This window comes from Anser anser, assembly GCF_964211835.1.
Source record: "Anser anser genome assembly, chromosome: 23".
Lineage (NCBI taxonomy): Eukaryota > Metazoa > Chordata > Aves > Anseriformes > Anatidae > Anser > Anser anser.
Genome location: NC_139744.1, coordinates 6,219,766 through 6,247,041, shown reverse-complemented (window position 1 = coordinate 6,247,041; position 27,276 = coordinate 6,219,766). Strand labels below are relative to the sequence as shown.

General features: G+C 58.8%; 3 protein-coding genes across 16 annotated transcripts; all 3 read right to left on the bottom strand.

The window, feature by feature from the left end:
* Positions 1–1,101: 1,101 nt before the first annotated feature.
* Positions 1,102–10,400, bottom strand: LOC310885766 (alpha-2-macroglobulin-like). 7 transcript variants are annotated; one of them, XM_083809496.1, is made up of 21 exons: positions 10,186–10,400; positions 9,521–9,710; positions 9,140–9,293; positions 8,979–9,031; positions 8,780–8,800; positions 8,106–8,292; positions 7,921–8,005; positions 7,742–7,817; positions 7,228–7,342; positions 6,016–6,125; positions 5,475–5,690; positions 5,182–5,239; positions 4,960–5,105; positions 4,699–4,848; positions 4,054–4,293; positions 3,428–3,491; positions 3,209–3,320; positions 2,623–2,848; positions 2,428–2,554; positions 2,215–2,348; positions 1,102–1,745 (listed from the first exon to the last, which is right to left on the bottom strand). In XM_083809496.1, exons 1-21 carry the CDS (start codon positions 10,260–10,262, stop codon positions 1,719–1,721), a joined length of 2,568 nt encoding a protein of 855 aa, XP_083665622.1. In that variant the 5' UTR covers positions 10,263–10,400; the 3' UTR covers positions 1,102–1,718. The 7 variants fall into 7 exon arrangements, with proteins under 7 accessions (XP_083665622.1, XP_083665620.1, XP_083665623.1 ...); XM_083809494.1 differs by having other exon boundaries at positions 7,742–7,847; positions 10,186–10,399; XM_083809497.1 differs by having other exon boundaries at positions 7,742–7,847; positions 8,106–8,259; positions 10,186–10,398.
* Positions 10,401–11,306: 906 nt separating this feature from the next.
* On the bottom strand, positions 11,307–17,786 carry LOC310885769 (1-acyl-sn-glycerol-3-phosphate acyltransferase alpha-like). The gene is made up of 6 exons (XM_083809503.1): positions 15,757–17,786; positions 13,246–13,379; positions 12,805–12,980; positions 12,551–12,646; positions 12,283–12,355; positions 11,307–12,096 (listed from the first exon to the last, which is right to left on the bottom strand). Exons 1-6 carry the CDS (start codon positions 15,939–15,941, stop codon positions 11,861–11,863), a joined length of 900 nt encoding a protein of 299 aa, XP_083665629.1. The 5' UTR covers positions 15,942–17,786; the 3' UTR covers positions 11,307–11,860.
* A 152-nt stretch (positions 17,787–17,938) lies between these two features.
* Positions 17,939–22,506, bottom strand: PRR29 (proline rich 29). Of its 8 annotated transcripts, none has more exons than XM_083809509.1 (6): positions 22,093–22,495; positions 21,608–21,725; positions 20,250–20,321; positions 18,812–18,981; positions 18,621–18,688; positions 17,939–18,482 (listed from the first exon to the last, which is right to left on the bottom strand). In XM_083809509.1, the coding sequence occupies exons 1-6, from the start codon at positions 22,168–22,170 to the stop codon at positions 18,431–18,433; spliced, it is 558 nt and encodes a 185-aa protein (XP_083665635.1). In that variant the 5' UTR covers positions 22,171–22,495; the 3' UTR covers positions 17,939–18,430. The 8 variants fall into 8 exon arrangements, with proteins under 8 accessions (XP_083665635.1, XP_083665631.1, XP_083665633.1 ...); XM_083809505.1 differs by having other exon boundaries at positions 17,939–18,462; positions 22,093–22,488; XM_083809507.1 differs by having other exon boundaries at positions 18,621–18,683; positions 20,250–20,365; positions 22,093–22,485.
* Positions 22,507–27,276: the final 4,770 nt, after the last annotated feature.

Below are 27,276 nucleotides of genomic sequence, written 5' to 3'. Positions count from 1 at the left end.
GCCCATTCCAATGCCTAACAACCCTTTCGGTAAAGAAGTTCTTCCTAATATCCAACCTAAACCTCCCCTGGCACAACTTTAGCCCATTCCCCCTCGTCCTGTCACCAGGCACGTGGGAGAATAGACCAACCCCCACCTCACTACAGCCTCCTTTAAGGTACCTACAGAGTGCGATAAGGTCTCCCCTGAGCCTCCTCTTCTCCAGGCGAAACAACCCCAGCTCCTTCAGCCGCTCCTCGTAACACTTGTTCTCCAGACACCTCACCAGCTTTGTTGCCCTTCTCCGGACTAGCTCGAGCACCTCGATGTCCTTCCTGTAGCGAGGGGCCCAAAACTGAACACAGTACTCAAGGTGCGGCCTCACCAGAGCCGAGCACAGGGGGACAATCACTTCCCTAGCCCTGCTGGCCACACTGCTTCTTATGCAAGCCCGGATGCTGTTGGCCTTCTTGGCCACGTGAGCACACTGCTGGGTCATATTCAGCTGACTGTCAACCAATACTCCCAAAAAATAGATACTTGGGCTGAACACAGGTCTCAAGCTGCATTTTTGCCACGTTTCCTCCAATATCATCAAAACAGACACGAACATAGGAACTCAGAGATGGGGCCGAGCCCTTTCCTGTGGACTCCAGGCTGACCCCGGCTGCTGTCCCCATACTGGCCCTGGTCCCCACTGCCCTCATGGACACAAGGGGGGAGTGTGGCTGCATGCTGGCCCCAGCCTGTCCTGCCATCCCCAGGTGTTGGCTCAGGTCAGGGTCCTGCCAGGTGTCCCCAGGGTGGCACAATGTTTCAGCAAGCTCAAGGCCCTCACACCGAGCCCTTAGGGACATGGGGGTGGGATGAAGAGGGGACCATCATCAGCGAGGCCAAGGGGAGATCAATACGGGGGACTCCACCTCTCCGATCTGCACCTGCTGAGGAAATACTGCGGGGAAGATTCATCGCCTGGGGCTGCTGGCGGCTCTGGAGCAGAAGCTGGAGCAAGTGCAGGGTCTGCACCCAGCCCAGGCAGGTGGCCCCTCCTGGCCAGGCAGCACTGCTGCTGCTCTTCCTTGTCCTCCTGCCTTGCCACCCATGCAACGAACGCTCTTTCAGTTTTCATTTCAGCTTTTTATTTGTCAAAATAAAGTGAAGATTGGATGCAAATAAAGCTACAGCCCGTTTTACACATCATTAAGGAAGACAGGGTCATTGAGAACTGTATGGAAAGGGCCAGCACTTAAGGCATGAAACTGGCTCTGGCTACGAATGCTGGGAAAGAGCCTGAAGAAAATGAGCTTTCTTACAAGAAAAACACTTTGCTGCTTCTATTTTCCTTCTTGTGTTTGTTTGTTTGTTTGTTTTCATTTTCCAGCCTGGTGGAGCAGGGACAGGGCTGTTCCCGGGGCACCTCCTCTCCCTGCCTCTACTCATGCTGTCAGATCCCTTCTCCAAGGAATTGTACCAGCATCAGCTTGTGGAAAAGCATGCCTCCCCAGTGGACAGCACAGCAGAGGGTCCCCACCAGCCCCCAAAGCATGGGGGACAGCAGGGCTGCCGGGGAGGGAGGGGGGCACGGGTGGGTCGTGGAGTTCTTGTCTGAAGCACGCTGCTGCAGGCTGCACTCAGGTGAAGGGGATGAAGCAGGGGTGGGAAGAGGCTCAGACCTCAGCTGCCTGGTGGGTACAATGGGGTCAGGAACAGAACAAGAGCCAGGCAGCTGTAATTTCCATTCACATCGGTCTTTTGTGCTTTAAAACCTGGAATACAACAGGTGTGAGACCACAATCAGTTAGCCTACCCTTCTCTATCCCAGAACTATTCCTCCGCTCGTTCTGACACACTGTCTTCCTGAGCCAGAGCCCTTCACACCCCACCCGGACCCCGTCCCCAGTGCTTTCCAGCCATCCTGATGGGCCAGGGGAGCTCAGGACCACATGGAACGAGCTGGAGCAGCCCCCTGCATGGTGCAACAAGGGGATTGAACTGAACATTGCCCAGCCAGCAGCCACAAACCTACAAATCCAACCCCCAGAAGGAAAGGGGAGGCACTCTGCTGATGGTATGGATGGCAGGGAGGCAGGAGCCTTGATCTAGGAGTCTGCAGCACCCACAGGCACCGTACAGCCAGGGGACGGGGGCAGCTCTGTTCTGCTCTGGGGACAGCTGCTTTGGGTGCAGCTGTGGTCCCCATGAGGGGACAAAGCAGCCCATCCCACAGCCACCAACCTCTGCGTTCACCTCCACCCCCAGCAGCTTCGTCACAGTGTCCACGTGCCCCTGCGCCAGCACCATGGGCACCTCGGTGTTGCAGAGCTCCTGGGAGCGCAGCGCCTGGGCGGTGACGGTGACGTTCACCTTGCCTGGGGATGCATATGGGGAATGCAGCTGTGACACAGCCCCGGTTTCCCCAGCCCTTCGTCAGCTCCTCCACACCCATACCCAGGCTGGTGGCTTTCACGGCCCATCGGAAGGTCCTGGCTTTGAACCCCGAGATGCAGCTGCTCTCCGCACCATCTGCGCTCGCTGACACCTCCAGCTCCGCCGACTCCGCCAGTGTCACCCGAACCTGTGGGACCATGATCCCCTCAGCCCCCGCCAGGCCGCAGCCCCCGGCCCCCGGCCCACCCCACTCACCCTCAGGGACTGCCGCAGGTAGTTGAAGACGGTGGCGGCCAGGGTGAAGGCTTCGCCCCGGGTCACGGCGTAGGGCAGCGCCAGCTCCACGAAGAAGGGCTTGAAGGTCAAGAGGGTGACAGTAGGGGCTAACCCCAAGCCCGTGGGCGCCGTGCAGAACATCCCAGCTTTCCACTCCGTGATGGCGTTGGGCACCGTCACCGGCACCTCCACGGAGCCCTCCTCCCTGCGGGGCGGTGGGAGATGGACAGTCCTTGCTGGCTGGGCCTGATGGGCAGAGCCAGCAGAAGGAGCGTGCCAGCCACCCGTGGTCCAAGCACCGGTGGTCATCGCATGTTTGGGGCAGGCAGAGGTGCCACCAGTGCTCCTGGTTCTCTCTTACAGCATCCCCTGCCTGCAGGACTTGGTTTGCCACAGTCTGTCCTGGGGCTGGTGCTGAGTTTGGAGGGAAGCGTCTGGATGTGTCCCAGTGCCACTCCTGGACACAGGGACACCGACCGAGTGGTCTGGGTGCTGCACCCAGAGGGGAAGCTGATGTGATACGGGCAGTCCCCTGGCTTGAGGTCTTCTAGGGCTCCTCACTTACCCCACAGGGACCAGCTCCCACAGCCACGTCCCAGGAAAATCCTTCTGCGGTGCTAGGTCCTGCCGGGGTTGGGGCTCTCTCTCACCTTCCTGTTCGTACTTCTCCAGCCCTGCTGATGGGCACAGCTTGAATGCGCTGCCAGGAAGGACAGGGGCTGCACGACCCCCATCTGTCCTTCAGCAGCTGGCGTGGGGGCTCTTGCAGACCATCCCCGCTCACCCACTGTTTGGAATGCCATAGAGCTGTTCAGGACGGTGTTGGTGACAGTTCTCAAAGCTGCACGCTGAAATGTGACACACAAGAGGGAACCACAGTGCGCTGAAGACCAGCATTGCCAAAACACCTTTCTGACCCTTTCTGAAATGAGGAATCATCTCGCACTTCAAGCCAAAAAGGAGCTCCCAGAAATCAGGACCCCCTGGCACACTGCAGCAGGAGCGCAGGAGGGGAAAAGGAGTGCCGGGGCGCACGGCTGCACTGGGGCAGGTGGCCGTGACCTGTTGGGTCTGCTCTGCTCACCCCGTCCCCAGCCAGCCCCAACCCAGTGCTGCCGATGGGAGGCCTCTCCTTGGCTGCTCACTCCAAGCCCAGGTTCACGATGGAAGGCCAGAGCTTAGCCCCATCCCCACGGGAAGCCACCATGCCCAGACGGACAGGCGCAATCCGCATGCCTGCCGCAGGCTGGGAGCAGGGTGCAGTGCGTGGGGGATGTAGGAGGATGGTTTGTGAGCACGGGTGTGGGATGGGTGGGGGACCGGGTGCCCCAGCACCCCAGGAAGCCCTCCCTGTGAGGAAGAGGAGCATAAGGCAGGGATGGAGAGGTGGGGGGGGGGGATGGCTCCTACCACACCCGGGTCGCACGGGTCCGGAGAGCTGCGAAACTCTGCTGCCTGCCTAGCGTGCCGCCATTTGTATGTGAGGATAGGCACATCAAACGGGTTGAGTGGTATAGCGGCTGCGATATGCTCATGAAATGAGTTGAACTGTAGAGAGGTTCCTGGATGTATACCCATGTTATTGACAACACAGATTGCTCCATATTCAGAATAAGAGTTGTCTTCAGAAGATGGGCGTAAGTTATAGACCTAAGCCAAACATGAGCTTTAGTTGAGAAAGACCTGAAATGCTCCTGGCCCAGCTACAGCCCTCATTGCTCCTGGCATCACCCCATAGCCCTGGCACCTCTCTGGGCAGGGCAGTGATGCTGCCAGCCCCAACCCCTCTGCTGGGGCCCATTTCTGCTCCATTGCCTCCTCTCCCCGAGGAGCAGGCAGTGCTTCCCACCACCCGCACCCTATCTTCAATATTGCCACCCAAGGAAGCACCACAGGGCAATTCTGTGGCAGGGTTCTCGGGACCAGGTCCTCACTGCCCTCCCCTGAAATGTGTCTGGCAGTGAGAATCCACTGTCCCTGTGCCCCAGCAGCAAGTCCCCTGCAAAGTCCTCATGGAAAGGCACCAGTCCAGCACCGAGGCCGCTCCATACTCACCACTTTGGAGCTGAGGGCAGCCTCGAGACCATAGTACGATGTGGGCTGATCCATGGTGTGGATGGCACAGAGGGACCCTGGGGAAGCCTGCACCTTCAGGCGGACCTGTGAGCCCGCCAGAGCCTTCTGCTCCGGGAAGGACAGCTTCACCTGGGGAGAGGGTCCCAGGAAGGGCTTTCTCTCCATCCCCCAAACAAAGGCAAAGGGTGGAGAGCAAGGGGTGTGCAGGAAGCCAGGAGGTGGCTCGCAGCCTCCACTCACCTGGCTGGGGAAGCACATGGCGACGTGCAGCTCAGCCCAGTCGCCCATCACGTTGCCGCCGGGCAGCATCACATAGCCCAGCACCATGGCCGTGGGCACCAGCCTGGGGCCAACAGGCAGTTCCAGGGAGAAGGAGCCTCTCAGCCCTGGGACAGGGAGGGAGGTGAGGTCCAGGCACGGGCAGCAGAGCCCTGCACGGCCCGTCTGTGCTGCGGGACCTACCTGCCTCCACGGGCAGCTCCTTCCTGAGGATGCTGACAATGGTATCTCTGGCCATGACCTGCAAAGGAGGAGGGAGGAGATGGGAAGGACTAAACTGGTGCTTCAGGAGGAAGTGAAATAGTTCCCCAAGACCCAACAGCTCCAGGGTCCAGCCCCAAGTCCCTAAGCCAACAGTGCCCATGCAGGGCTGGCTGGAAATGGCTCCATCCTGGCCAGTCCCGCAGATTTATCCTCCTCCTCTGAGTTCTGCCCTTTGTGCACTGTCCCCCATTCCTCCCCAGGCAAAGACCCACCAGGAAGACCACATCCACGCTCTGCAGCTTAGTCCCCAGGGCCTCCTTGTTGAGGACGTAATCCACCCGGAGCCGCAGGGGCTGGCTGCAGGGTGGCGTCCTTTTCATCCTGCGGATCTTCAAGAAACTTTGGCTGTCTGAAGAGGAGGAATTCAGGACGGTACTGTCATTTTGGCTTTCACGCTCTGAGGGCAGAGGCACCTCCTTGAGATCACCCTGAGGGGTGGAAACCAGGATTCTCAAAGGTGAAGACAGCCCAGCAGGGTGGAAAGGCATGCAGCAGCCGCGACCACCACACACTGTGCTGTGACATCCCTGCAGGAGGACACTGGGAGACACGAGCCAGCCATGCTCAGTCCCCCAAAAAGAGTGAATAAGCATCCCACAACTGGTCATGCTGGGTTGGTGAAGGCAGAAGGGATACCAGCAGCTCCCTTCAGCAACATCTGCACCAGGAGGAAGAGGAGATGCACAGGCTGCGCTGGAGCCAAAGGGCAGGGTTGGGAGAGCGGGGCTGTGGGGCACAGGAAACCCCCATTACCGTGCCAGTGGGGGGCATCCCATGCTTGTAGAAACCATCGGTGTTCTCGAACGCAGCAGTGGGCATTTCAGGCAGAATGTTACAGCTTTTAGTCAGGCTCTGCAACTTCCCTGCAGAGAGGAGGCAGAGAGGGGTGGCGCTGGGTGGCGCGGTGTTAATGGCTCCACCCCTGCTTTCCCCCACGTGTCACCTCCACCCATGTCTCTGTGCCCTCAGGATAGGGGTGTGACGTTTGATGTCCCATGTTCAGCATCACAGCTGCAGAGCCGTGCTGGGTGGTGCATGAGGCTGGAGATGGCGCTCAGCAATTTGTCCTGGCAAACCCCCCAGGAGAGCTGGGCCCGGTGCCTGCTCTCCCGTCCCCACCCCAAGCAGTGTTACCAGCCCATGCTGATGCAGACACCACTCTGGCCCAGTCCGGAAGGAAAGGTAGGACAGGAGAAGCAGCAATGCAAAGCTCACGAAGCAGAGCTCATGATGCAAAGCTGTCTCCCTCCCTTCAACTCATGCATGGCAGGAAAATGGGTCAGAGTCACGAGCATGTAGAGCTGCATGCTTGCTCCCTACTGCTTTCTTTGCACGTTGCCGTATGAAACAAAGCTGTCCTCTTGCAGGCAATGTTTAGGGGTGAGTTTGCACAGTGCAAAAGCCCACTTGATGGGCAACAAGCACAAGAAACTGTCCTCAGGGTAACAGGGGCTGAACTGTGAGCAGCATAAGGCAGGATCTGGGTGCTATCAAAGTACCCATCTTTACTCCAAAATGATCAAAACTACCCATCTTTACCCCCTTAGCTGATACAGGCAAATAGGATCTCCCATTCCTGTCTCTGCTGTGCTGAAACTGGGCTCTTTACCTGATCCTAAGGAAGTTTATAATAACCCTACCCAGGCAGATAACAGCTATTTATAATCATGATCAAAGTCAGAAAGGCCTGCCAAGAAAAAGATAATAACCCTAACAGCTTTCCAGTCACTGACAAAGCATGTCAACTTGTGTCAGAGGCAGAGAGTGCAGAGTGGGAGGTGGATGGTGTGGGAACAGCTGGGGAAGGATCTTGGAAGGGGAAGAAGTTCCTGAACAGCCTTCAGGGCCTGAGGGATTGCTCCACAGATGGGAGTAGAGGAAACACCAAAGCAAGGAAGGGCCAGAGCAGCTGATGCGTGTGTATGGGAAGGACGGACACCCCGGGTGCACCCTGGCTGCGCTTACCGGTCCTCCGCTCTATCAGAGTTGCGTTGGCGTGGAGCTGCCTCTCGTAGTCGGGGCTGGTCAGGTTGAAAGAAGCTGTGGATATCTGGGTGGAGAAGCAGCCGTTCCTCCCTGTCTGAGGGAGAGAGTTGCCCACATTAGCAGCAGCCCGTGGCCAGGCCCTTGGGTGTCATCTGCGGGGAAGTGGTGGATCAGGGCTCTCGGGTGCTGCTGCCTCCCACCAGCCCATCCTCCAGCACTGGAATCCTGCAACATCCACCCTAGGGCTGGTATGCTGCTCTGCCGCGTGGCTGTCCCATTCCTGCCCATCCTGTCCCGAGGAGCACCCCAAGAGTCCCCACCCAACTCCCCCACACTCTTTGGGATGACTGGCTTTGCAGAACATTGATGTGAAAGCTGGATCTCCCGGTGATGCCCAGTCGCTGCACCCAGCCATCATCCCCAAGGCACAGGACCCCAAGATGGGGAAACACCTCCAGGACCACCACCCACATTCCCTACCTTCTGCCCTCACCTCGGCCACAAATGTAGCACATCTGTCAGATTCCTTCGGATAATATTTGTGCCACTGGCACAGGCTGGCCTCAGCCCTGCCCCGGAAAGGTTTCCCAGATGGGTACCTGTGGGGATGGAGCAGGAAGGGGATGGGGAGGCTGCAGGGACCATCGGCCCCGTGGCCACTCGCTGACTCACCACCCGCAGACGTGCAGTGGGATCTTCTCGTCCGTCACCGTCACAAAGGATGGCAGCTGGAGAAGCACTTGGAAGTGGGGTGGCCCTGCAGGAGAACAACGGGAAACAGGAGCCTGCCCACTTCCTCCTTGCCCATTTCTTGCCATCCAGCATGATGGCTCCCAAAAGCCTTCATCCCCACTCACTGTTTTCCTCCACACAGAAGACGTGAGTCTTCTCTTCCACCTTGATGGTGTAACTGCCCAAGGCTAAGTCTATGGCCAGCGGGAGGGACAAGTCCACGATGCCCTGCTGCAGGCTCACATCCTGCCATGACGCGATGGTTCTCTCTCCATAATACTGCACGTGGGGACACACAGTGTCAGCCCTCACCTGGGGGGTTGTGGCAGCGGTGGAGCTGACAACTTGGAGGACTCATCGCCCTGTGCAACCTCGCAAGAAGCAGAGGTTTTGCCCTGCTGTCACACTCAGACCATGAGGGCATCACCTCTCCAGGTGGAACAATTGCCCCAGAAGCTGCGTTAGCTGAGCTCCAGCCTGCAGGCTGAGCTCCAGCAGCAGGACACTGGGGGATGCTCCAGCCTGCACTGGGAGCTCCTGGTTTTCTGCACAGATTGAAATCTCCGTTAATAAGCTGGACTTTAGTGGCATTGCCCTGAGGTCCCACATGCAGGCAAGCTGACCCAAATGGGGCTGCAAATGAGGATGAGGAACCCAAGCCCTCTCCCTACTCCTTGTGATGTCTCTGCATCAGGGATGTCCTCTCTGTCCCCGCTCCTGGTGCCCAGCAGCACATGTGTTCTGGGCCCCTTTGCTCCTCCCGAGGGAGCTGGCAGGATGGCACACGGTGAAAACTCACATTCACAGTCACCAGGGGAAGCTGCAAAAGCAGAGAGAAGGGGTTAGCACTCAGCGTGGAGCAGCCCAGCCATGCCTCTGCCCAGCTGCCTGCGCTCATGGTGACACTGCGGTCCCTGTCACTGCTGCCAAGACCCAGCAGATTCACCACGTGAGGACCCCATCGCCACCACACCTCCTGCACCCTGACCCCATCTCACCTTTCTGTCACTGGGAATGAAGTCCTCCTCCAAATGGACAATTCGAAACTTCACTGGAAAGAGCAAACCCCAGAGCAGGAGTGAGTGCTAGAGCCTGGGACCCAACCCGAGCATCCCATCCCAAGAGCCCATGAGCTCTTCCAGCAGCTCCTGCCCCTCACCGGTTTGCCCAGGCTTGTAGGTAGTTTTGTCTGTCTGTATCACAGTCCACAGACCTGGGGCTTTCAGCAGGACCTCCCTCTGCTGGGAGACCCCCAGGGAACCTCCCTGGATGGAGACATGTAGGTACGCCACCTCCTCTGTTGGGGTAGAAATCTGCCCCCAGGAAAACAACACAAATGGGTGCAAAGCCTTTATGGTGGGCTTGGGTGTATCACGGGAAGACAATGTAGATGCAGCTCACCAGGCCTTTGTGTGTGCCCCGTGTCCCTCTGCTCTCCAGCTCAGCCATTGCCCACCCAGGACAGCCCCCGTGTCCCTTCCCCTGGCCCCAGCAGTGGCTAAGGGATGGACATTCCCTCCTGGGGCCCTCAGTCACTCACGTTGGGGAAGAGGGGCCAGTCCAGCTGGAGAATCTTGTTGCCCGTCTCCTCCAGGGTGACATTAGGGACGCTGTGGCTGCTCGCCAGGTGGAGGGTGACCCGCACGGGCCCATCCAGGTCCATGAGGTGGATGTGCACCTTGCCCCCGTGCGGGTAGTAGATCACATAGGGGAAGAGCACCAGGTATCTCCTGGGGAGAGGACTCCTCGAGAGTGGGCAGGGACCCACACCAAAGACCAGCACTCCCCTCCCATTCAGACTACCAAGGTAGGGTGTACCCGATTTGTTCTACCCCTGGATGTTCTCCGTGGGGCTGTGCCACCCAGCCTTCCCCCATCTGCCCGGTCCATGGACCAGAGCAGAGCCCCCTTTGCCCATGAACACCTCGGGAAGCAGCTGTGGGGTGGGTCTGGGGAGAGAGGAATGATTCTGCTCATGCCCCAGCTCGTGTGTGAGGTTGCACCTACACCAAAGCAGCCCGGAGACCCCAACCCCAGGCACAAAGTCCGCTGCACTCACGGGGATGACACAACACACTACCCCGAGCACTTCTCCCCCAACCAGCGACCACAGTCAAGGCCAGGATTGTCCCTGAGCATCACCAGCAAGCTAAGACCAACCATCATCCTACCAAGCATGGACAGATGGACACAGAGAGGGCTTACGGCTGTGCAGATGCTCCAGCTACAAGGTGCAGGAGGCAAAGCAGCATCAGGCGGGGCAGGGCTGCTGCGGACCCCATGCCTGGGGGAGAACGCGGAGGCAAGGCGGAATCAGAACCCTTACGCTGCACCTTCCCTCTCTCCCTTTCACCTTCACCTCCCCGCTGGCAGCAACGAAAGCCAACGAGGTCCCTGGTGGGGGCCTGGCCATTCAGGTAGGACAATGTTTAACCACCCGACCCAGGGCTCAGTGGGTTCAAGGCTCCAGGCAGCCAAACCCCACCCACAGCTGTGGGCACGTGGCAGCACCGCCGAGCCAGCGCAGAGCTGCAGAGCAAACAGCGAGCGGGGAGACTGGCAGGAGGGAAAAGAGTGAAGGGGCTCCCTGGGAATGGAGCACCTCCCCGGGCATGCTGCTCTTGGCCATCTCCACGTGATGGTTCCTGACCTGGAGAGCTCTTGCTCGCAGGAAGCTTCTTTGCAGTTGCTAGTATTGTTGCCCAGCAGAAGTTAATGGACAGGTTTCCACGATCTCGCAGAATTTCTTCCAGCCATTCCCAAGAGCAGGAACAATGATGAATCAAAGCACTGTTCCCTTTCTTGGCCATAGTTTGCACATCATATTTAGAGAATTTTAGGACCACTGTCATGTGAGCCTTGCCCGCCCCACTCCCAGCGCTGGGGGCAGCCACACACTGTCCTGCTGTCACCCCGGGGTGGGGAAGTGACCACAGGGTGCCCAAAGCCCTGCCTGGCTGCAGGGAACAGGCAGAGGAGGAGCTCACAGGAGCCCCACGCGGCTGGCAGATGAACGTGGTTGTGCCATGGTCTGACAGCCATGGGGCGCAGGTCCCTCCTGCTCCAGGTGGGCATGGTCCAGGCCTTCCTCCTTTGTAAACTTCATTGGTGCCCCTCCTGTGCATGTACTGCTCACCCCCACGGCACGGGGACAGACCCCGTTTAACTCCCACCCTGCCACGTGCTCCTCGCCCCGTCCGGAGCAATATCCCCAGGAGAAGCCGTGGTGTCCGTAGGGGTGCTATGCGTGCAGCATGGCCGTAAGGAGACGGAGCCCCCCCCACACCGTGCCCTCTCCCCGCAGGCTCAGGCACCATGCACAGAAACCAGCTGTGGACTCTTTAATCTTGCACCGTCCTCTGCATCGAGGTTGCTCTTCCCACGTGGCAATATCCCCCTCCCCACGTTCCTCCCGTCCCCCCCAGCCACACCGTGTGCTCTGCACCCTCCCCACGATGGCTGCACGAGGACAGCGCTGCCAGTAGGACCATGGCTTGCAGCTTCCCCTGGCAGGAAGCAACTGAACAAGCCCACGGGTGAACCACACCATGAGGGACGGAGAACGGTGCAGTGAGCTCTACCTGGCACACCCAGCCCTTCGCCCCTTGCGTGGGCAGTATCCATCCCACCGGATGGAGCCCACAGGCTGGGCCGGCTGCACAGCACCAGGTCTGGGGGAGACACACATCATTGCAAGGGGTTTCTGGGGCACCTTGCTCTGTTTTCAGCGCTGCCTCCCACCCTGCTCTGCTTCCCTTTGCACCAGGGCACCATCCTGCTGCAAGCCCGGCAGGCACATCTACAAGGGACAGGGGGACAGCGTGGCCCAGCCTGTGACTGTGCCACCTCCCCGACGCCCCAAGGGGTTCTGTTCCTTTGCCTAATCACTGGTCCCAGCTGTGTCGCCCTTGTGCCGTGGGCTGCCAGTCCCCTTGGTGGCCCCAGTAGAGCACGGGAGCAGAGGGTGCTCAGCGCGCTGGTCCCCCCGCTGATTTGCAGCCATCTCAGAGAAGACATCAACCATGGCTTTGCGGATGGTCTCTGTTAGCTCGGGGACATCCTTCGGGCTCAGGCCATGGGTTTCTATCTTGGGGAGGACTTGGATGGTACATGTCCCTGGAGAGAGAGGGGAAAGGCCAAGGAGGCTGCTGGACAAACCCCCCAGGAGCAAGGTCTTCCCACCAGCATCCTCCACCACTGGCTGCCTCCCCACATGTCTCCCAGAGACCTCCATCCCCTGCGGGCCCCATCCCCACCACCAAATTTTCCCTCCAGCATCAGGGCTTCTTGTTTTCCACTTACCAGAGGTGAATTTCTTATCCTTGGAGCTGAAGAAGTCCCAGTACGGGGAGATCACAATGGGGAAAATGGGAACCTGCAGGAGATGGTGGGTCAGGGGTGTCCTCCATACAGACTCCAGCTCCTGCTGTGCCCTGGGCTTCAGCAGGTCCCTGCCACCTCCCTGGGCCCTGCAGACCCCAGAAGACCCTAATGTCCCCCATCCTCCTGCCCCAGGGTGTGTGCCCATCCCTCTCTGCCAAGGGTGGGTGGAGGAGAACAATGGCCTTACCTGAGCCTGCACAGCCAAGTGAAAAGCCCCGCGCTTGAAGGGCAGCATGGATTTGTCCTGGTTCCTGGTGCCTTCGGGGAAAATCAGCACTCGGAGCTACACAGGACAGGGAGGGATGCAAACATGGACCCCAGAGGTCCCCTGGCCCAAGACCGGTGCACCCCGCCCCCCGCTATGTTGGTGCCCCCCCATGCCTCCCACTGCACCCCCCTGTGTTTCTCCTCCTCAACTGCTCCCACTGCCGGTCCCCTCACATTTTCACGCCGTATGGTCTTGGCCGTCTGGGAGATGACATCGATGGCATCTCCCCTCTTGTGGCGGTCAATGAAGATGATGCCGCTGAGCCAGCAGGCCCACCCCACAGTGCCCATGTATATGAGCTCCTTCTTGGCGATGGGCACGCAGCGGTCGGGGATCACTTCCACCATGCCTGGAGGAGAGATGAGAGAAGAAACAATCAGTCCCTGCCTGGTGGCTCCCATGACCAACCAGGCTGCGGCTGCAGTGACCCAGCATCTTCCTCCCTTCTCCTTGCAGCCCCGAGCTCCTGCCTCACCAGCTTCTCTACCCCACACTTCCTGTACAAATCCTGGTGCTGGCCTCGCTGGAACACCCCGGCACGAGGCTGGTCCAGCCCTGCAGAAACCCAAAGGCTGCCCAGGCAGCGACGAGTCCCTCCTCTGCCCTGCACTTACCCATGAGGTCAAGGGAAGCTTGGTGGTTGCAAACTATCACGTAGGGCTCCTCGGTATTCAGATGCTCAGAGCCCCGCACCTGCATCTTGATGCCATACAGGTGCTTGAGGGGCCGGATCGCAGCGCGCAGGAGCCTAGGGCAGAGGAACACACGTGGGGAGCAGATCAACACAGAGAGGGGCTGCTGGATTTCTTCCAGCCCTTCACAGTCACGCAGGAGCAAGGTGCAAAACGGACCAGCTAGAGCTGGTCCATACGAGCAAATAGCGTGTCCCAAGGTGTGTCTGTTCCCAGTCTCAGCAATCCTGTGTGGTGGTTTGCTCTTGTAAGCACATCTGTAGCCATCCCCAAGGTGAGAGCAGTCGCTGCCTCAGTAATAGAAAGTGTGGCTTTGAGCCACGAAGAGTAGCCACCACGAGCAGGTGGGAGAAATAACAAGTTCCTTGGAGGGCTGACGTCCAGGGAAGAAGAAAAAGTGAGATGGGAAGGGGTAGGATGGGATGGGAATGCTTGCAGCTGCGGTGTGAATCATCGCATCCCAGTGAGGACAACAGCCTCTGACTGGGCGAGCCTCACCGTGAGGCTCCAGCACGTGCACCTCGGGCAGGAACCCCAGCCCCAGGCTCACAGCTTGCATGGCCACTGCCTCCTGTGGGTGGTGGGTCGCAGCGAGATGTGCCGAGCAATGGCTGGGGGAGCACTGCAGGGAACAGCCTGGGGACAGAGAGGTCGGCAGGGCTGCTGCTGGGGAACAGCCACTGGGCAGCGCTGCCAGCACCACGCGTGGAGGCGGAGGAGGCTTTGCCAAGAGCAGAGGAAAAAAAAGGCAGGAAGCAACTCAGCTTCGTTCATTAGAGCAACTCAGAATAGCTTCAGTAGTCCTGCAGCGTCAGAAAGGGATGGAGGTTTCTCATCCACACGGATGGACAGGAAACAAGGAAGAGCTGCGTCACCAGAAAGGGTTGGACAGGAAGGGTGACACCAGGATGGCAATGCTGATGAAGGGTGACAGTCAGTGTGAGAACAACAAGAGGAATGAAGGGATGATGGAGCAATGGGGATTGCAGCACCCAAGGAGGAAATAAAGCCCGGTACACTTTCATTCCAACAGTGTTGAAATGGGGCACTTTCTAACCCATAGCATGGAGAGCATCCATGCCAGGGACCTCACATCTATCAGTGATTGTTCCCAGAGAACCCACAGGGGACAGGGCGGTCAGCAGGAGCTGGGGACCAGGCAGGCGGGAGAAGAGATTTGGGAGGAGTGAGGAGGCAGGGGAAATTCATGGGGAAATTCACAGGGAAATTCACAGTGCCTGGTAGGGCCATTGCGCCAGAGGACTGAGCTTTTGGGAGACCTAAGCACAGCAATCCCTGTGCCTGCGGAGAAGCAAAACACTTGTGGCAATGCCCCAAAGCCAGGATTAATGACAGGAACCTGCTCCAAGCCGGAGGCTTTGTGATTTGGAGGCTGAAGAGGAGGCGGAGCAGGGCGTGCTGCTCTGGTGGAGGACGGCTGTGAGGTGTCGGTGGGACAAGGTACGGCACTGGTGACTCAGGACTGCGTCACGCCGGGGAGTTCCTCTAAGCTGGAAGCTTTTGCCCCAGTGCTCAAAGCACCTCTGGATATGTGCATGTGTGTACAGCATTTCCGCACAGACAGGATGAGAGCGTCTGCACAAGGGGACTGATAACATCAAACCTCTGACCACACTCCTGCCGAGGGCCTGAAATCTCTCAGCGCCCACACTCGATGGCTCAAGCTTGCCAGATTGCACAGCCTCAGACTTCTTGCACTCTGACACAATTACATCCCTTCTGGTATGCTATCGTGCCCAGGAATCCAGCACCAGGATTGCGACACCCTGGAAGCAGCCAGACCTTCCTCTCGTGCTCAGAGATGCTATCGCAGCCGCCACCACCCCCAGCTCGGCCGAGCCTCCCCTCTGCTGCGGGGCAGCACCGGCACGGCTCACCGGCACGCGGCAGCGCTGTGCCAGTGCTAATGGCACCGAGGAATCCCGCAGTCCCTCTGCCAAAGCGCAGTCCCCTGAACAGGACGTGGCTGCACTGCCAAGGAGGCAGGCGTGGGTGTGTGTTTGTATCCTGCTAATGACAGCGCTTCGAACCCTTGCCAGCCTCCCCATCTGATGGCCCAACGCTGCAACAGCCAAGAAGGATCCCTTGTAAACGATTTCATCCTCCGGGGGCCAGCTAGTCCAAAGCCAGGTGGCCACCCCATTGCACTGTAACCCTCCCTTGCCTTGGCCAGCACCCCTCCACCACACCACAAGATGCAGATGCACCCTTCCTTGCCACAGGGATGTGGCCACAGCTCTCACCGTGCCTCCAGGGCTTGACTCAGCCTCACTGCGCAGACACACCATATAGTCCCGGCTCTGGGTACAGCCTGGGCAGGAAAGAGCAGGTCCACAAGACCTCCAAATTCCTCCATCACCGCCAAGCCCCAGATGTCGCAGCGGTGGAAGAACAACCCCAAGCCGTACTCACTTCATGTTCTCCACGGAGCGTCCCCGAAGAGCCGCCAAGGGGGAGAGGAGAGTGGCCATGGCCACAACCCAGCAGTTAAAGAAGGCCACCTTGCAGAAGTAGTTGAAGGTGGCATTGTGCTGGTAGAGCAGCAGGGCAACGAAGAAGAGGAGGAGCAGCAGCCCCTGGAGCAGGACAGCCTCCATCGTGCCGCCTGGGCGCGAGGGTGCTGGAGAGCTTAGCCCGCGTCCCCAGGAGCTGGGGAGGAGGACAGGGCTGCCAGGAGCACGGCAGGAGACACCAGGGTATCAGCAGAGCCACATGTGGGCGCGTGGGCTGGTCCCGGGGAAGGAGTTGTGTGCTGCTCGCCCCGTGCAGAGGCTTGAGTATGGACTGGCAGAGGTGGGAGGCAGGCTCACCGGCCGAGGGTGGAGAGCGGAGGTGAGTCAACACCATAGACCCTGGGTCATCCATGGAGTCACAGCTGGGATGTGCCTATTGCAATGCTTCTGACTTGATGCAATCAGCTCAGCTGCTTATTAAAGTGCTCACGCTGGGGGCACCTCTTGGGGTCACCCCTGAAATCCTCCTGATAACAGGAGCAGCTCCGGTCCATACCCACCACCCCAGCGAGGCTGGCCGCAGTTCCCCAGCACCATCAGGACCCACACTGCAGATTATCAGGCCACTGGAGCATACCCGGCTGCTCCCCATGCAGGCTTGCCAGCCCCCACCCCAGCTGGCAGCCAGGGGCTGCGTTGCATTAGGTGTTTATGGCAGTGCAGTCTGCGTGCACAGGAGTGTAATTAGCCTCTCCTCCTGCTCACTTGCTGTCACACCAGGCACGCAAGATTCAAGCCCATTCCTGGGCTGCGGAAGTCTGGAAACTCTGGTCTTGCTTTTCAAAAGCAGTGTTCTGACATCGCAGAGATGATTCTGGCTTGGTGTCAGCCAGCTCAGCCACCAGCATCTCTTATCTGGGAGCTCACAGCCCCACTGCTCCATCCGTGCGCTGCTGCCCAGACCCGTTGGTTCCTCCAGTCCTTGGGTCAGAGGGCTCTGCTCGTGCCTTCCCGTAACAACCCCAGCATCGCATCTCCTGGGTCGCACCCAGTGGCCCCAAACCTTCTCTGACATGACATACCTTCAACAAAATCACCCTGCTCTGCTCCCACAGCAGCTGCTTCCACCCACACCCTCTCCCCACCTCCGGTAGCATGGGAACAAGCAGACGCCTTCCTGCTCCTGGCCGTGCCATGCTCCCTGTGCTGGCAGCTAGAAGTGCCCCAGGACGGTCTCCTCTCCTGCTCTACCCAGTCGGTCTTATAGTATCTCAGGGTACTCCCACGCAAGGGAGATGTGCCTTCATGCCCAACCCAACGCGGCTCCTTCACTCCACACTGGGGCCAACCCTGCTAGCCTCTCCCACAGCTTCAGCAGGAGCCAGGCTGAGCCTCGCTGCAGAGGAAGATCCGTCTGTGGCAGAGCATGGCTCGGTCCTGGGCAGGGGGAGCATGAGCCCTCCCTTCCATAGGGACCCCAAAATAGAGACAGGGTGGTCCTCATTACCCAGTAGCGGCAGAAAGAGGGGATTTCAGGGTGAACTGCCTGGATACTATCTTTCTGCGTGCTCTCAGCTCCACTTAACCCCCAGCCCTAGAGTCTCCTACTAGGAGCTCCTAATGCGGAGCCTCCTGATAACCAGGCTGTAATGCTGCTGGCTGCATGGAACTCCACAGCCCTCATCAGAACCCCATAGCCCCACCAGCCCACCCATCCTGGTGGCATCAGAGCAGAGCTGTGAACCCTGCAGCAGGGATGGGGAGGTGGCAGAGGCAGAGACCAGCTCCCAGCACCCATAATACGCCTGCACACACGCCCCCCACCTTTTTACCCAAACAGGGAGGAAACCAAGCCCTGGGGAACCCCACACTCACTCAACCAGGAGCCCTCTAGAGGATGGATCCCTTACTGGGATGAGCACTGGGCCAGCACTGTGTGGAACAGTGTGGGAGCTGTGGAACTGTGTGTTCCCGTTGTGGGAACAGCACTTGGCCATATCCAGCCCTGCCCATGCTATGCTCGGCCAAGAGCATCAGGCACTGGTATTCCCCTTCCTTTGGGTGCAAGAGGCTCACAGCCCCCCCTCACCCCTGCTGCTTGGAGGAAGCCCTATGCTCAGGCACAGAGCCAGAAGCCTGGGTAATTACAGATGCTTAATTAGTGACAGCAGGGCGCTTTCTTAACAAAGCAAATTAATTACAGGCAATGTGCTGCATTGGGAGCTGAAGGGACACCTGGGCTGGCACAACCCCACCCCGCGGATGCCAGCATGTCCCATGGGGACACAGCATGGTGCCGAGCACCGCAGGGCCCTCGTGGCTTGGCAAGGACACATTGTTCAGCTGGGACTGGGATGTCACCACTGAACTGGAGCTTGTCCCTCTTATGCAGTCACCTGGGTTTGGTGATGGGCTTCGTGACACCCAGTGCCTTGGGGTGGCTCACAGGGAGGAGGACAACATGCCCAGCAAAATGTACTATTTTGATGCATTTTGCTGGGCACGTTGTCCTCCTCCCTGTGGGCCACCCCAAAACTGTCAGTACCATAGGGCACCCACTCTCGGCACACACAAGATCTTCTGGGGTGGAGGCCAGGGACGTGCAGGAGAAGCCACCTCAGGGTGCAGGGAGCTCACTGCCGCTGCTCCAGCATGTCGTAGTACTCTGCAGAGAGAAAGCAGGGCCTGGAGGGCGTGTTAGGGCTTGGACAGAGGGAGGGAGCAGGAAGGGCTCAGCCCTCGTTGCGATATGTGGGAAGGTTGATGTATGCCTGGGGACATCTCCCATTGAAGGTAGGTGCTACGGGGAGAACTTGTCCTCACCTGATGATGGTGGGACATTGGCTCCTACGGTCCCTGTGGCACTGGGGGGTGGAGGAGGTGGCACTGCGCTGGTGGAAAGGACCAAGGACAGGAGTAAATGCCAGCCCTCTGTGTCCCATCTGGTGCCAGAGGTGCTGTCACACCAGGGGCTGCAGGACATGTACACACAAAGCAGCACCCTTGCTACTCACGGCTCCCCGTCCTCCTCTGCCGTGTCCTGGTAGCGCATGACCACCGGTCCCCCAGCCCCAGCCGGGACTGGCCATGCCAGGATGGGAGTGGGACCGGCGTAGGGGACGTAGTGGTGGTGGAAAACCATGGCCTCCTCTTCCTCTCCGGTCTGCAAAGGCACCATGAGTGGCTGTGGGGAGGAACAAAAGGCAAAGAGATTCTGGGCCTATCTCAGCAGCTGTCTTCCTCGGGCTCCCCAAGACAGGATCAGAGTCACAGAGCGATTGAGGTTGGGACCTTGGGAAACCAACTGCTCCAGCCCCTGCTCCAGCTGGGGTGCCCAGAGCGGGGTGCCCAGGGCCAGGTCCTGGCGGCTTCTGGAGGTCTCCCAGGAGGAGCCCCCACAGCCTCTCCTGTGCCAGCTCCGCCACCGCCAGGGCACAGAAGCGCCTCCCGGCGGTCAGAGGGCACCTCCCGGGCCCCGCTTCGTGCCCGGTGCCCTTGGGCCCGGCTCCGTCCTCCCCGCGGGGATTTACGGGCACGGCCGGGATCCCCCGCAGCCTCCCCTCCAGGCCGAGCAGCCCCAGCTCCCGCATTCTCTCCTCCCAGCAGAGCTGCTCCGGCGCCCCCACTTTCGTGGCCCTCCCCTGGGCTCTCTGCAGCCTGCCTGGCCTCTCAGGTGCCAGGGGCCCAGCAGCGAGGAGCAGAGGGGCAGGATCCCCTCCCTCTGCCTGCAGGCGGTCCTTCACCTGGTGCAGCTCGGGCCACCACCAGCTTTCCTTGCTGCAGGGCCCGCTGCTGGCTCCTGCTCAGCTTGGGGCCCCCCAGGACCCCAGGGCCTTTCCTGCAGAGCCGCTTCCCGGCCGGGAGCCCCCTCAGCACTTCTCCTGCCTGAGCTCCATGAGGTTCCACACGGAGAAACAATACAGGGGCATTGCTACCTGAGACAGGACCCCAAAATGCTGCCCACAGCATCTGAGCATTGAGCAGCCACATGCAGGGTCCAGTCTCCCCCAGTATAGTGAATCGGTGGGTACTGGGAGTACGTGCATGAAAGATGCCAGCTGGCAGTGAGCAAGGCAGCTGCCCACATCCCACCAAGAAAGCGGCATTTGTTTCCCCCCATGGAGATGAGATGTTTCATGTAATTTTGGTTCGAGATGGACTTTCAAATGAACGCCCTCGCAGAGCTGTTCTGCCTAATGAGCAGTGCTCAGCCTTGCTGCTCAGCCCAGTCCTGCACCCTGCCCACGCCTGGTGGACCTCGGTTCTTCCCAGCTGCACTAAATCCCCTCCAAGAAGCCTGGATATGATCCGTGCTGGGGGTCAAACCAGCCCAAAGAGCCCCAGACCCCCCAGGAGCTGCAGAGGGCTGTGAACACCCAGCAGCTGCACTTCAGGGGTCCCATGCTGCTATGAAATGGGACCCAGGTGCTATCCATCCTCCTTGCCCCGTACCTGGGCAGCAGCTGGAGATGGTCCGAACCCGAAGGACGTCAATGCTGACACGGCCAGACTGTTCATCACCACCTGGTACATTTGGGAGTTTTGAATCATCATCAACTCGATTAAATCTGCCGGAGAGTAAGGGGCTCTGCGTCAGAGAGGGATTAGAGCGAGGGCATGGGAAACACAGCCACTGGCTGAGCGGTGTGGATGCAGCCCCCATAGGGTCCCTGCTGGGATGGGGTGGCACCACAGCTTGTCCCTATGCCAAGTACCAGGAGCCAAGCCAGACTGCCCCACGGCCCAATTTGGAAGGCCTACATGGCATTTAAAAATTATTTTGCTTGGATAAAGCTTTAAAATAGACATAGTTAAGCCTTTCCTTATTTGCAAATGTGATTAAACATCTGGTCTGGCTTGACGAAGGCTGCTCACAAAAGGTGATTAGCGGTGCTGGAGGCAGCAGACTTTCCGCCCATTCGGAGGAGAATTGCTGCGGTCCTGGCAGTGTTCAGGGCTTGGCAAATCCTTCCTTGGCACCGGGGAAGCACTGCCAGAGAGCTGGGCAGTGGGCATGGAATTGTGCGTGGGGGCTCGGAGCTCAGAGACCCCTGGGGACTCATAGTCCCCACAGGGACTGATGCCTCCTCCAGTCCCAGAGCAAGTACCTATTGAGCAGGGCTCAGACCCAGGTGGCCATGCACGTACATGTCAGCATCTGAGTCCCCTTGGCTGGATGCCTGAGGCTTTAAAACACCCCCATTAAAACATTGACACATCCCCAATGAAACATCACCGTTTACTGCAGGCATGAAGTTCCCCTGCAAGGTGCCTTCAAACCTGCTGGAGGATGATCTCCAAGACCCTGCTTTGTGCATGAGCTTCCCACACCAATTTGGAGCATGCCCTTTCCTCCATGTATTTTTAGACAGCTCAGCCTTCCCCCTCCCCACAGCATGGCTTTGGTCATAATTTGTCCTGGGAGCCAAAATCCCTCTGGAGCTGGTACATGTCCCCCTCTGTCCCACCTAGAATGGCCAAAGATCCCGTATCACCCTGCCTTTCCCTGGTGATGCTCACAAAATGTGTTTTTTTTTTTTTTGCCGAAAGAGATCTCAAAAAAAACCATCCCCCAGGAGCATCCCAGTGTGGTCCAAGCCAGCCCTGACTTCAAGTTTGGTAAAACCACCAAAAATTGCATCCTGTAGGGCAAAGACACCATCAAGTCAAGGTGTGGCCAGCCCTGTGAGGTTGCAGCCCTCCCCCCTGCCCCCCCAGGTGTCACTCATCCTAAAGAGGCTGAAAAAAAATAAAAGGATGAAATTAAGATGGTTTTAACATGGGACTATGAGATGCCTGTGGTCACACACCTTCCCGCAGGTGTGGGGCTCTGGTGGGCTGGGCGAGGGTCCCAGGAAGCTGCTGGAGGATCACCACTGGCTGCTGGGACACCGGCACAGCGCCGTGGGGACATGGCACAGGTGGGATCTGAAAGGCAGAAGGGGAAAGAAAGCCCTGGGGATGGAGGGTCTTGAAGGAGGGGTCGGCTTGTACTGACCCCCCTTTTTCCAGGGGTGCAGTCCTGCAAGCCCTCCCCCCAGCCCTGGGGACACGGCCCCGTGGTGCACAGTGAGCACTTTGCTTTTTGCAGGGGGCATTTACATCTCACAAATAAATAAATAAATAAATAAATAAATAAAATCACAAACCAGCATTGCAGCTCCAGACCCCACTGCCCACCTAAAACCACCACCCCATCCCCTCTCCTCCCACCCCAGCCCATTTTCCCCACCATACCCTTGCAAACCCTGACTATCCCCTCTGTCCAGAGGCAGAGCTGCTCTGCAGGGCTTACCCCATGCGGGATGATGTAGGTCCCAGCCGCCGGGTCCCCCCAGACCCCCTTGGGGTCCCCCGCTGCCCCGACCTCCATGGCTCAGCCGAGCAGCACTGCAGCCGGCAGCTCCGGCTTGTTGCTATAGCTGCTGGGGCCAAACAAAGCCTCCGGCAGGTTTGGCAGCCACAGCAGCGTCCCCACACTGCTTTTCCCCACTGTACATCTCCAGGACACCCCCCACCACCAAAGGGGTGGGACAGAGGTGTTTTGTGCTCCCCACCCCACACCCCATGGTGTTTCTGGGCCTGCAGGACAATTGTCCCTGCAGGGAACTGGGGTTGTGGGTTCATTCAAGCTCTGTATACTGGTCCTAGTGGCTGGGGAGCACTGGTCCCAGTGGCATGTCTGCTCAGCCCCACTGCATTCCCACCAGCAGCATCTCACTGCTTCGGGCACATGCTTTTGGAAGCTTTCCTAAATACCCAGGTCCCACAGCCCTGTGGTCTCCATCAATGCCGGTTGTCGTGGGAGGTGGGAGACGACTCTGCTCCCATCTGCTCACTGGGTGGGAGGCAGGTAAAAGCCAACAGGAGAACATGGACGGGGGGTCTGGTGGGATGCAGTTGCCTGTCAGAGCAGCTCTGGCTGCCTGGCTTGCACTCAGCATGCCACCCCTTTGATTGGGACGTATTGAAAGGTCCTGTCAAGCACTGGCAGAAAGCAGCTGGAGGGGCCGGAGGCAGCTGCAAAGCAGCAGTGTGTCCCTGCAGGGCTGAGCTCTCACCTGCACCAGGGACTCAGGTTGGAGGAGCAAACACAGCCAGGTTTCTACGTGGGAGCACTGGGAGATGGGTCTGGGCAGTGCTCAGGGAAGGCTCAGCTCTGCAGGGCTCAGCATCAGTGCCTGCCATCAGATGCAGCGCCCTGCCAGCACGCCGCGGCTGTGGGGTCTCTGTGGATGGAGGATGAAGGTCCTTCCACTCCATGGGATGTCCCTTGGTCCTCAGAGGCAGAGTGCCCCCATGCATGACCAAGGCACAGTGCTGCTGGGGGCATCACGCAGGTGCCACCGCAGATCTGGTCCCCATGGACCACTTCCCCCTTCTGCAGTGACCAGCCACAGTACACCCCCCACACCCCTGCCCCCTGCCAACTTGGCATGCAAACCCATTGCAAGGAAATTTTCTCCCCAAATGGCCCAACCTCCAACTGTCCTCAGATATCTTTCCTCCACCTCCGTGGGCTCTGGGACTGCCCTTCTGGGTGATTATTTCATCAATATAAAATCCAAAGTCCCCTCTGTCCCTAGCATGTAGGTCTGGGAGCATTTCCCAGGAACCCAGCCTGGAGCCAGCCCTGCTCATGAAGAAGGAACAGATCTCACCAAAACCTCCTGTCCTGCCCCAAAACCGCACCAAGACACCTCCAGATGGGCAGGAGCACCCACTCTGAGGTCGGCTGCCTTAGCCCCCAGCCCTTGGTTCTAGCCAGGCTATTTTCTGCTTCATTACATTTTGCTCCGTGCTCCTAATTTCTCCAGGCCCCGCTGGATTATTTCACTGCCTTTTGTTATAGCTCCCAAATTCACATTATTTGCACATTTAATTACCATGCTGATTACCCCCTGCTTCTGGCAGAGCCTGGTGTGCTCTGAGCAGAGCCCGGGTATCCGTCTTGTCGGTGCTAATATTGTTCTCATCTGTAGGAAGGACTCGAGCACTGGAGCAAAGGGCTGAGCCATTTGCAGCATAAGAAGAATTTCTGCTGCGGTGGGAAAACAAGGGGACGTGGTGTGAATGTTCTCAGACCTCTCTGGGGCAGCCTGAGCCCCTTTGGGGGTCTTATTGACTGCTCTTTGTCCGCAAGTGGGGGTCTGGTGCAACCCCCAGCCCTGACGCGCCCCGTGCAGCACCGCTGCAGAGGTTAGAGGGCAGAGGCTGGGGCTCAGCTCTGGGCAGGCCAATGCTCATCTGCAGCCAGTCACTGCATCACGTCCCTTTTTAAGGCCCCCAGCACATCTGTCATGAAGAGAGGAGGTCTGAGCATCGGTGGCAGCAGGAGATGCAGGCACCATGCGCCCACCCACGCCTGCCAGCCCGGCTCTCTGTCTTTAAAGTGCAGCGCCATAGAATTAGGGCTGCGGGGATCGGCGCTGGGGCAGGAGCGCTCATGGCCATGTGGGTGATAATAAAGTTCTGGCAGTGATGGACACCTCTGTCCCCAGTAAGAGCCACCCTGATGAAGCCTACCCCTAGGCTGAGACATGTGCCACAAGACACCCTTGAGGATGCTTTGTGGATGTTTTTATTAGCAGCCCTCTTTTTGGCAGCTCCCGAGCCCTTCTTTTACTGTAAATCTGAATTTCTTGTTCTGGAAAGCCAAACCAAAATCTTCACCCTAATTAAAGCCCGAGGACAGGACTTCAACCCCATACCCTGCTTAGGGGAGGGCTCCACCAGCAGTGCCCCTGCTGCTGGGTGCAAGCAGGGGAAGACGCTGCACCAGGCATCTGGAGCAAAAGCAAGGCAATCCGGCCCCTCTGGGATGCCCAATGCTCTCTGCACGAATCCGTGCTCACAAAGCAAGCAATCAAAGCACCACGGCTTCGACAAGCTTTGGTGAACAAGCCGAGCAGCAGAACATGGGGAGCTGGGGCGTGACGGATGGCACCAGGCTGGGAGCGGCGCTGTGCCACGCCTGGATGGGCTGCGCTCCCCTACAGCCCAGCAGCAACAACTGGGGTGACTGGGGAGGGCGGCCAGCATGCAGCACGTCCCTCATTCTGCCCCAAATCGCAGCTGGGACAATCCCCCAACATGAGGAAACAGACAGCGGGCAGCAGCCTTGCCTAAGACTCATGGAAGACAAAGGAAGCCAGATGGAGGTAATGCATCCTCCCCTGTGCACTGGGCAACTAAACCACCCGACCAAACCCGGTTTGTCACTGCACATCAGGACAAACCAAGCACATGCAGTGGGGGCTCAGCAGTGTCTGTCCCCTGTGCTCCATGTCACATCATCACACGCACCTCTCGGGGCTGCTCTGCAGATCCGGGAGCATGACTGGGTGGAAGGATCTCACTTTGAAGCCCAGTTACAAAAAAATAACACTTTCCTTTCCAGGAGGTCTTGTTCTGAGGTCTCTTCCAAGCCATCATCCAGCCACTGTGGTCTCACTCAGCACCATCACTGGCTGGCTCCTCCCAGAGCCCAAAATTGAGCACGAGGCTGTTGGCAAGGGCGGAGGAGGGGGCTGCCTGGGGAGGGGAAGGGCAATGCACAGCCCCCAGCATGCAACAAGGGTGCTCTGCAGCCCCCCCAAACCTCAGCCGCTCCTTCCCACCCTGCAGACCAAAGCAGCCACCTCCAAAACTTGGCTGCTCCCCTCCAGTGACAAGCCCTGGTGACTTTGCCACCAGATGGCACCAAATAAGCCGGCCGTGTGGGGACACGTGTGGCTTGGGGACACGTGTGGCTTGGGGCCCCCACGACCAGCAGGCACAGCCTGCCTTCACCCTGCTCCGTCGCCCCCATCTCCGCCAGCACAGCCCGGGATTATTTGCAACGGTTATAATTTTATTTGGTTAAAGCAGTGTCTGACAAGGCAACCTCCCACTGCTTGTTTACGTGCTGTTGGAAAATTAAATGATTAAAATTGGGTGTTTGCATTTTGCTGGAAACTATTAGAAGGTAATGAGTCTGGCCGGGTCCCGGAGGCTTTTTGTGTCAATATAACTGCAGGCTCAGCCTTTGCTGCTCTGTGCCTGTGAGAGCAGCGGCGGTCACTCCTAATAATGTCGTACAAGTGGTTTTAAATATTAAGGGCCCATTTCCTTTATTTGCATTTTTAGGGGTATTTGAATTACATAGCAGTTATTTGAAAGACAAGGTGAATTATTCCACTAAAGCTTTTCCTGAACCTGCTTGCCATTCCCCCTGATCCTGCCCTGGCACAAGGGACAGCACAGCTCCCTTAGCCCCCTGCCTTGCTCTAAAAGCACTAAAAGTGGTGAAGTTTGGGTCAAAATTCCCTGTGCTAAAGGGGTTGGTGCTTTCCAGCATGGAGCTGAGTTGTAGATATATATCCACGGAGAAGTGCCAGGGCATGGCTGGCAGGGATGCTGCGCTGGGCATTTTGTGCCACCCGCTCTGCTCTGCACCCAGCATCCTGGTAGCACCCAAGCACCAAGATCATGAGCTCAGCCCAGATTAAAACCCTCCGTTTTGCACTTTGCTGGGGTTTCATGCAGCTTTCTGGAATATAAGGCGACCTGTCCAAGGACTTTGAGCATGCTTGGATGGGGCAGGGTTAAGTTTATCCTGCAGAGCTGCCCGCTGCCAGCCACACACCCATCTTCTAGCCCTTTCTGGGGTTTTCCCCGTTCTGGAAAGGGGATCGGGGGTGTCCCAGCCCACGCAGGTGAGCAGGCGGGATGGGCAGCTGCCTGCAGAGCCTCCCATGCACGCAGGGCTTGAAGGAGCATCCCTGCACTGTGTGCGTGCACCCATCCAGGCGTGCACACGCGTGTCAGGGCATGTGTTTGCACATGAGAGTGTGCACCACCCCAGCACCACGACGTCCCCTCGGGGCTTCTCTAGCTCCAGGCAGAGCTGGCTGGGGAGGAGCGTGCCCCTCAGCACGCCCCCTGCACCCCAACCTGGACCAGTCCTGTCTGCACCCCCACTTCCCAAAGCCTTTGGACATCAGGTTTCCAGCTCAGCGGCATCCAAAGAGCAGGCAAGAGGACTCTGCAGCCCCCCCAGTGCATGCCCCTGGGCACAGCTGGGGGGGTCCCAGGTCGCCGAGGGGTGCAGATAAGAGGGTGCTGGGGGCCGGGCCATGGCAGTGCCAGGCTGGGTGTCCCCCCCCATGCTGCTCCTGGCATCCAGCCCTGTGCGTGGGGAGGGGGAGCGGAGGGTGGAGCCTGCACACTGCCAGACCCGGGAGCTGTGACATTCAGTCTGGTGGAGAGAAGGAGCCGTGGGCGCCGGGCAGAGCTGGGGGGACACTGGGAGTGGGTCAGGGCCACCCTCGGGGACCAAGCACCCCCTGAGCGAAAGTGGCTTGGAGGGACCTGGGTACAGGACGGGGCTGGGAAGGAGCAGGGGGAGCAGGGGCACCCCTGGGAGCTGGGGTCCCCCCAGTGCTCAGTGCCATGCAGGAGGAGCTGGGCTGGCCCCAGCCCCTTGGGGACTGAGCTG

Bases quoted from the DNA above. Each gene is read 5' to 3' on its own strand.
- LOC310885766 (XM_083809494.1), bottom strand. From the start codon at position 10,262: ATGGGGTCCGCAGCAGCCCTGCCCCGCCTGATGCTGCTTTGCCTCCTG. The intron at 7,343-7,741 runs GTGAGGGCAGAA...TCTCTCCCTCAG, and splicing joins GTGCTACATTTGTGGCCGAG to ACAGGGAGGAACGGCTGCTT. The intron at 2,349-2,427 runs GTATGGGTGTGG...ATGCATCCCCAG, and splicing joins CGTGAAAGCCACCAGCCTGG to GCAAGGTGAACGTCACCGTC.
- LOC310885769 (XM_083809503.1), bottom strand. From the start codon at position 15,941: ATGGAGGCTGTCCTGCTCCAGGGGCTGCTGCTCCTCCTCTTCTTCGTT. The intron at 13,380-15,756 runs GTGAGTACGGCT...CCTCTGCCCTAG, and splicing joins CGCTCCGTGGAGAACATGAA to GCTCCTGCGCGCTGCGATCC. The intron at 12,097-12,282 runs GTAAGTGGAAAA...CTCTCTCTCCAG, and splicing joins GGATAAGAAATTCACCTCTG to GGACATGTACCATCCAAGTC.
- PRR29 (XM_083809504.1), bottom strand. From the start codon at position 22,170: ATGGAGGTCGGGGCAGCGGGGGACCCCAAGGGGGTCTGGGGGGACCCG. The intron at 18,982-20,249 runs GTACGGGGCAAG...TCCTCCCCACAG, and splicing joins CATCTCCAGCTGCTGCCCAG to CCACTCATGGTGCCTTTGCA. The intron at 18,463-18,620 runs GTGAGGACAAGT...TTCTCTCTGCAG, and splicing joins CAATGTCCCACCATCATCAG to AGTACTACGACATGCTGGAG.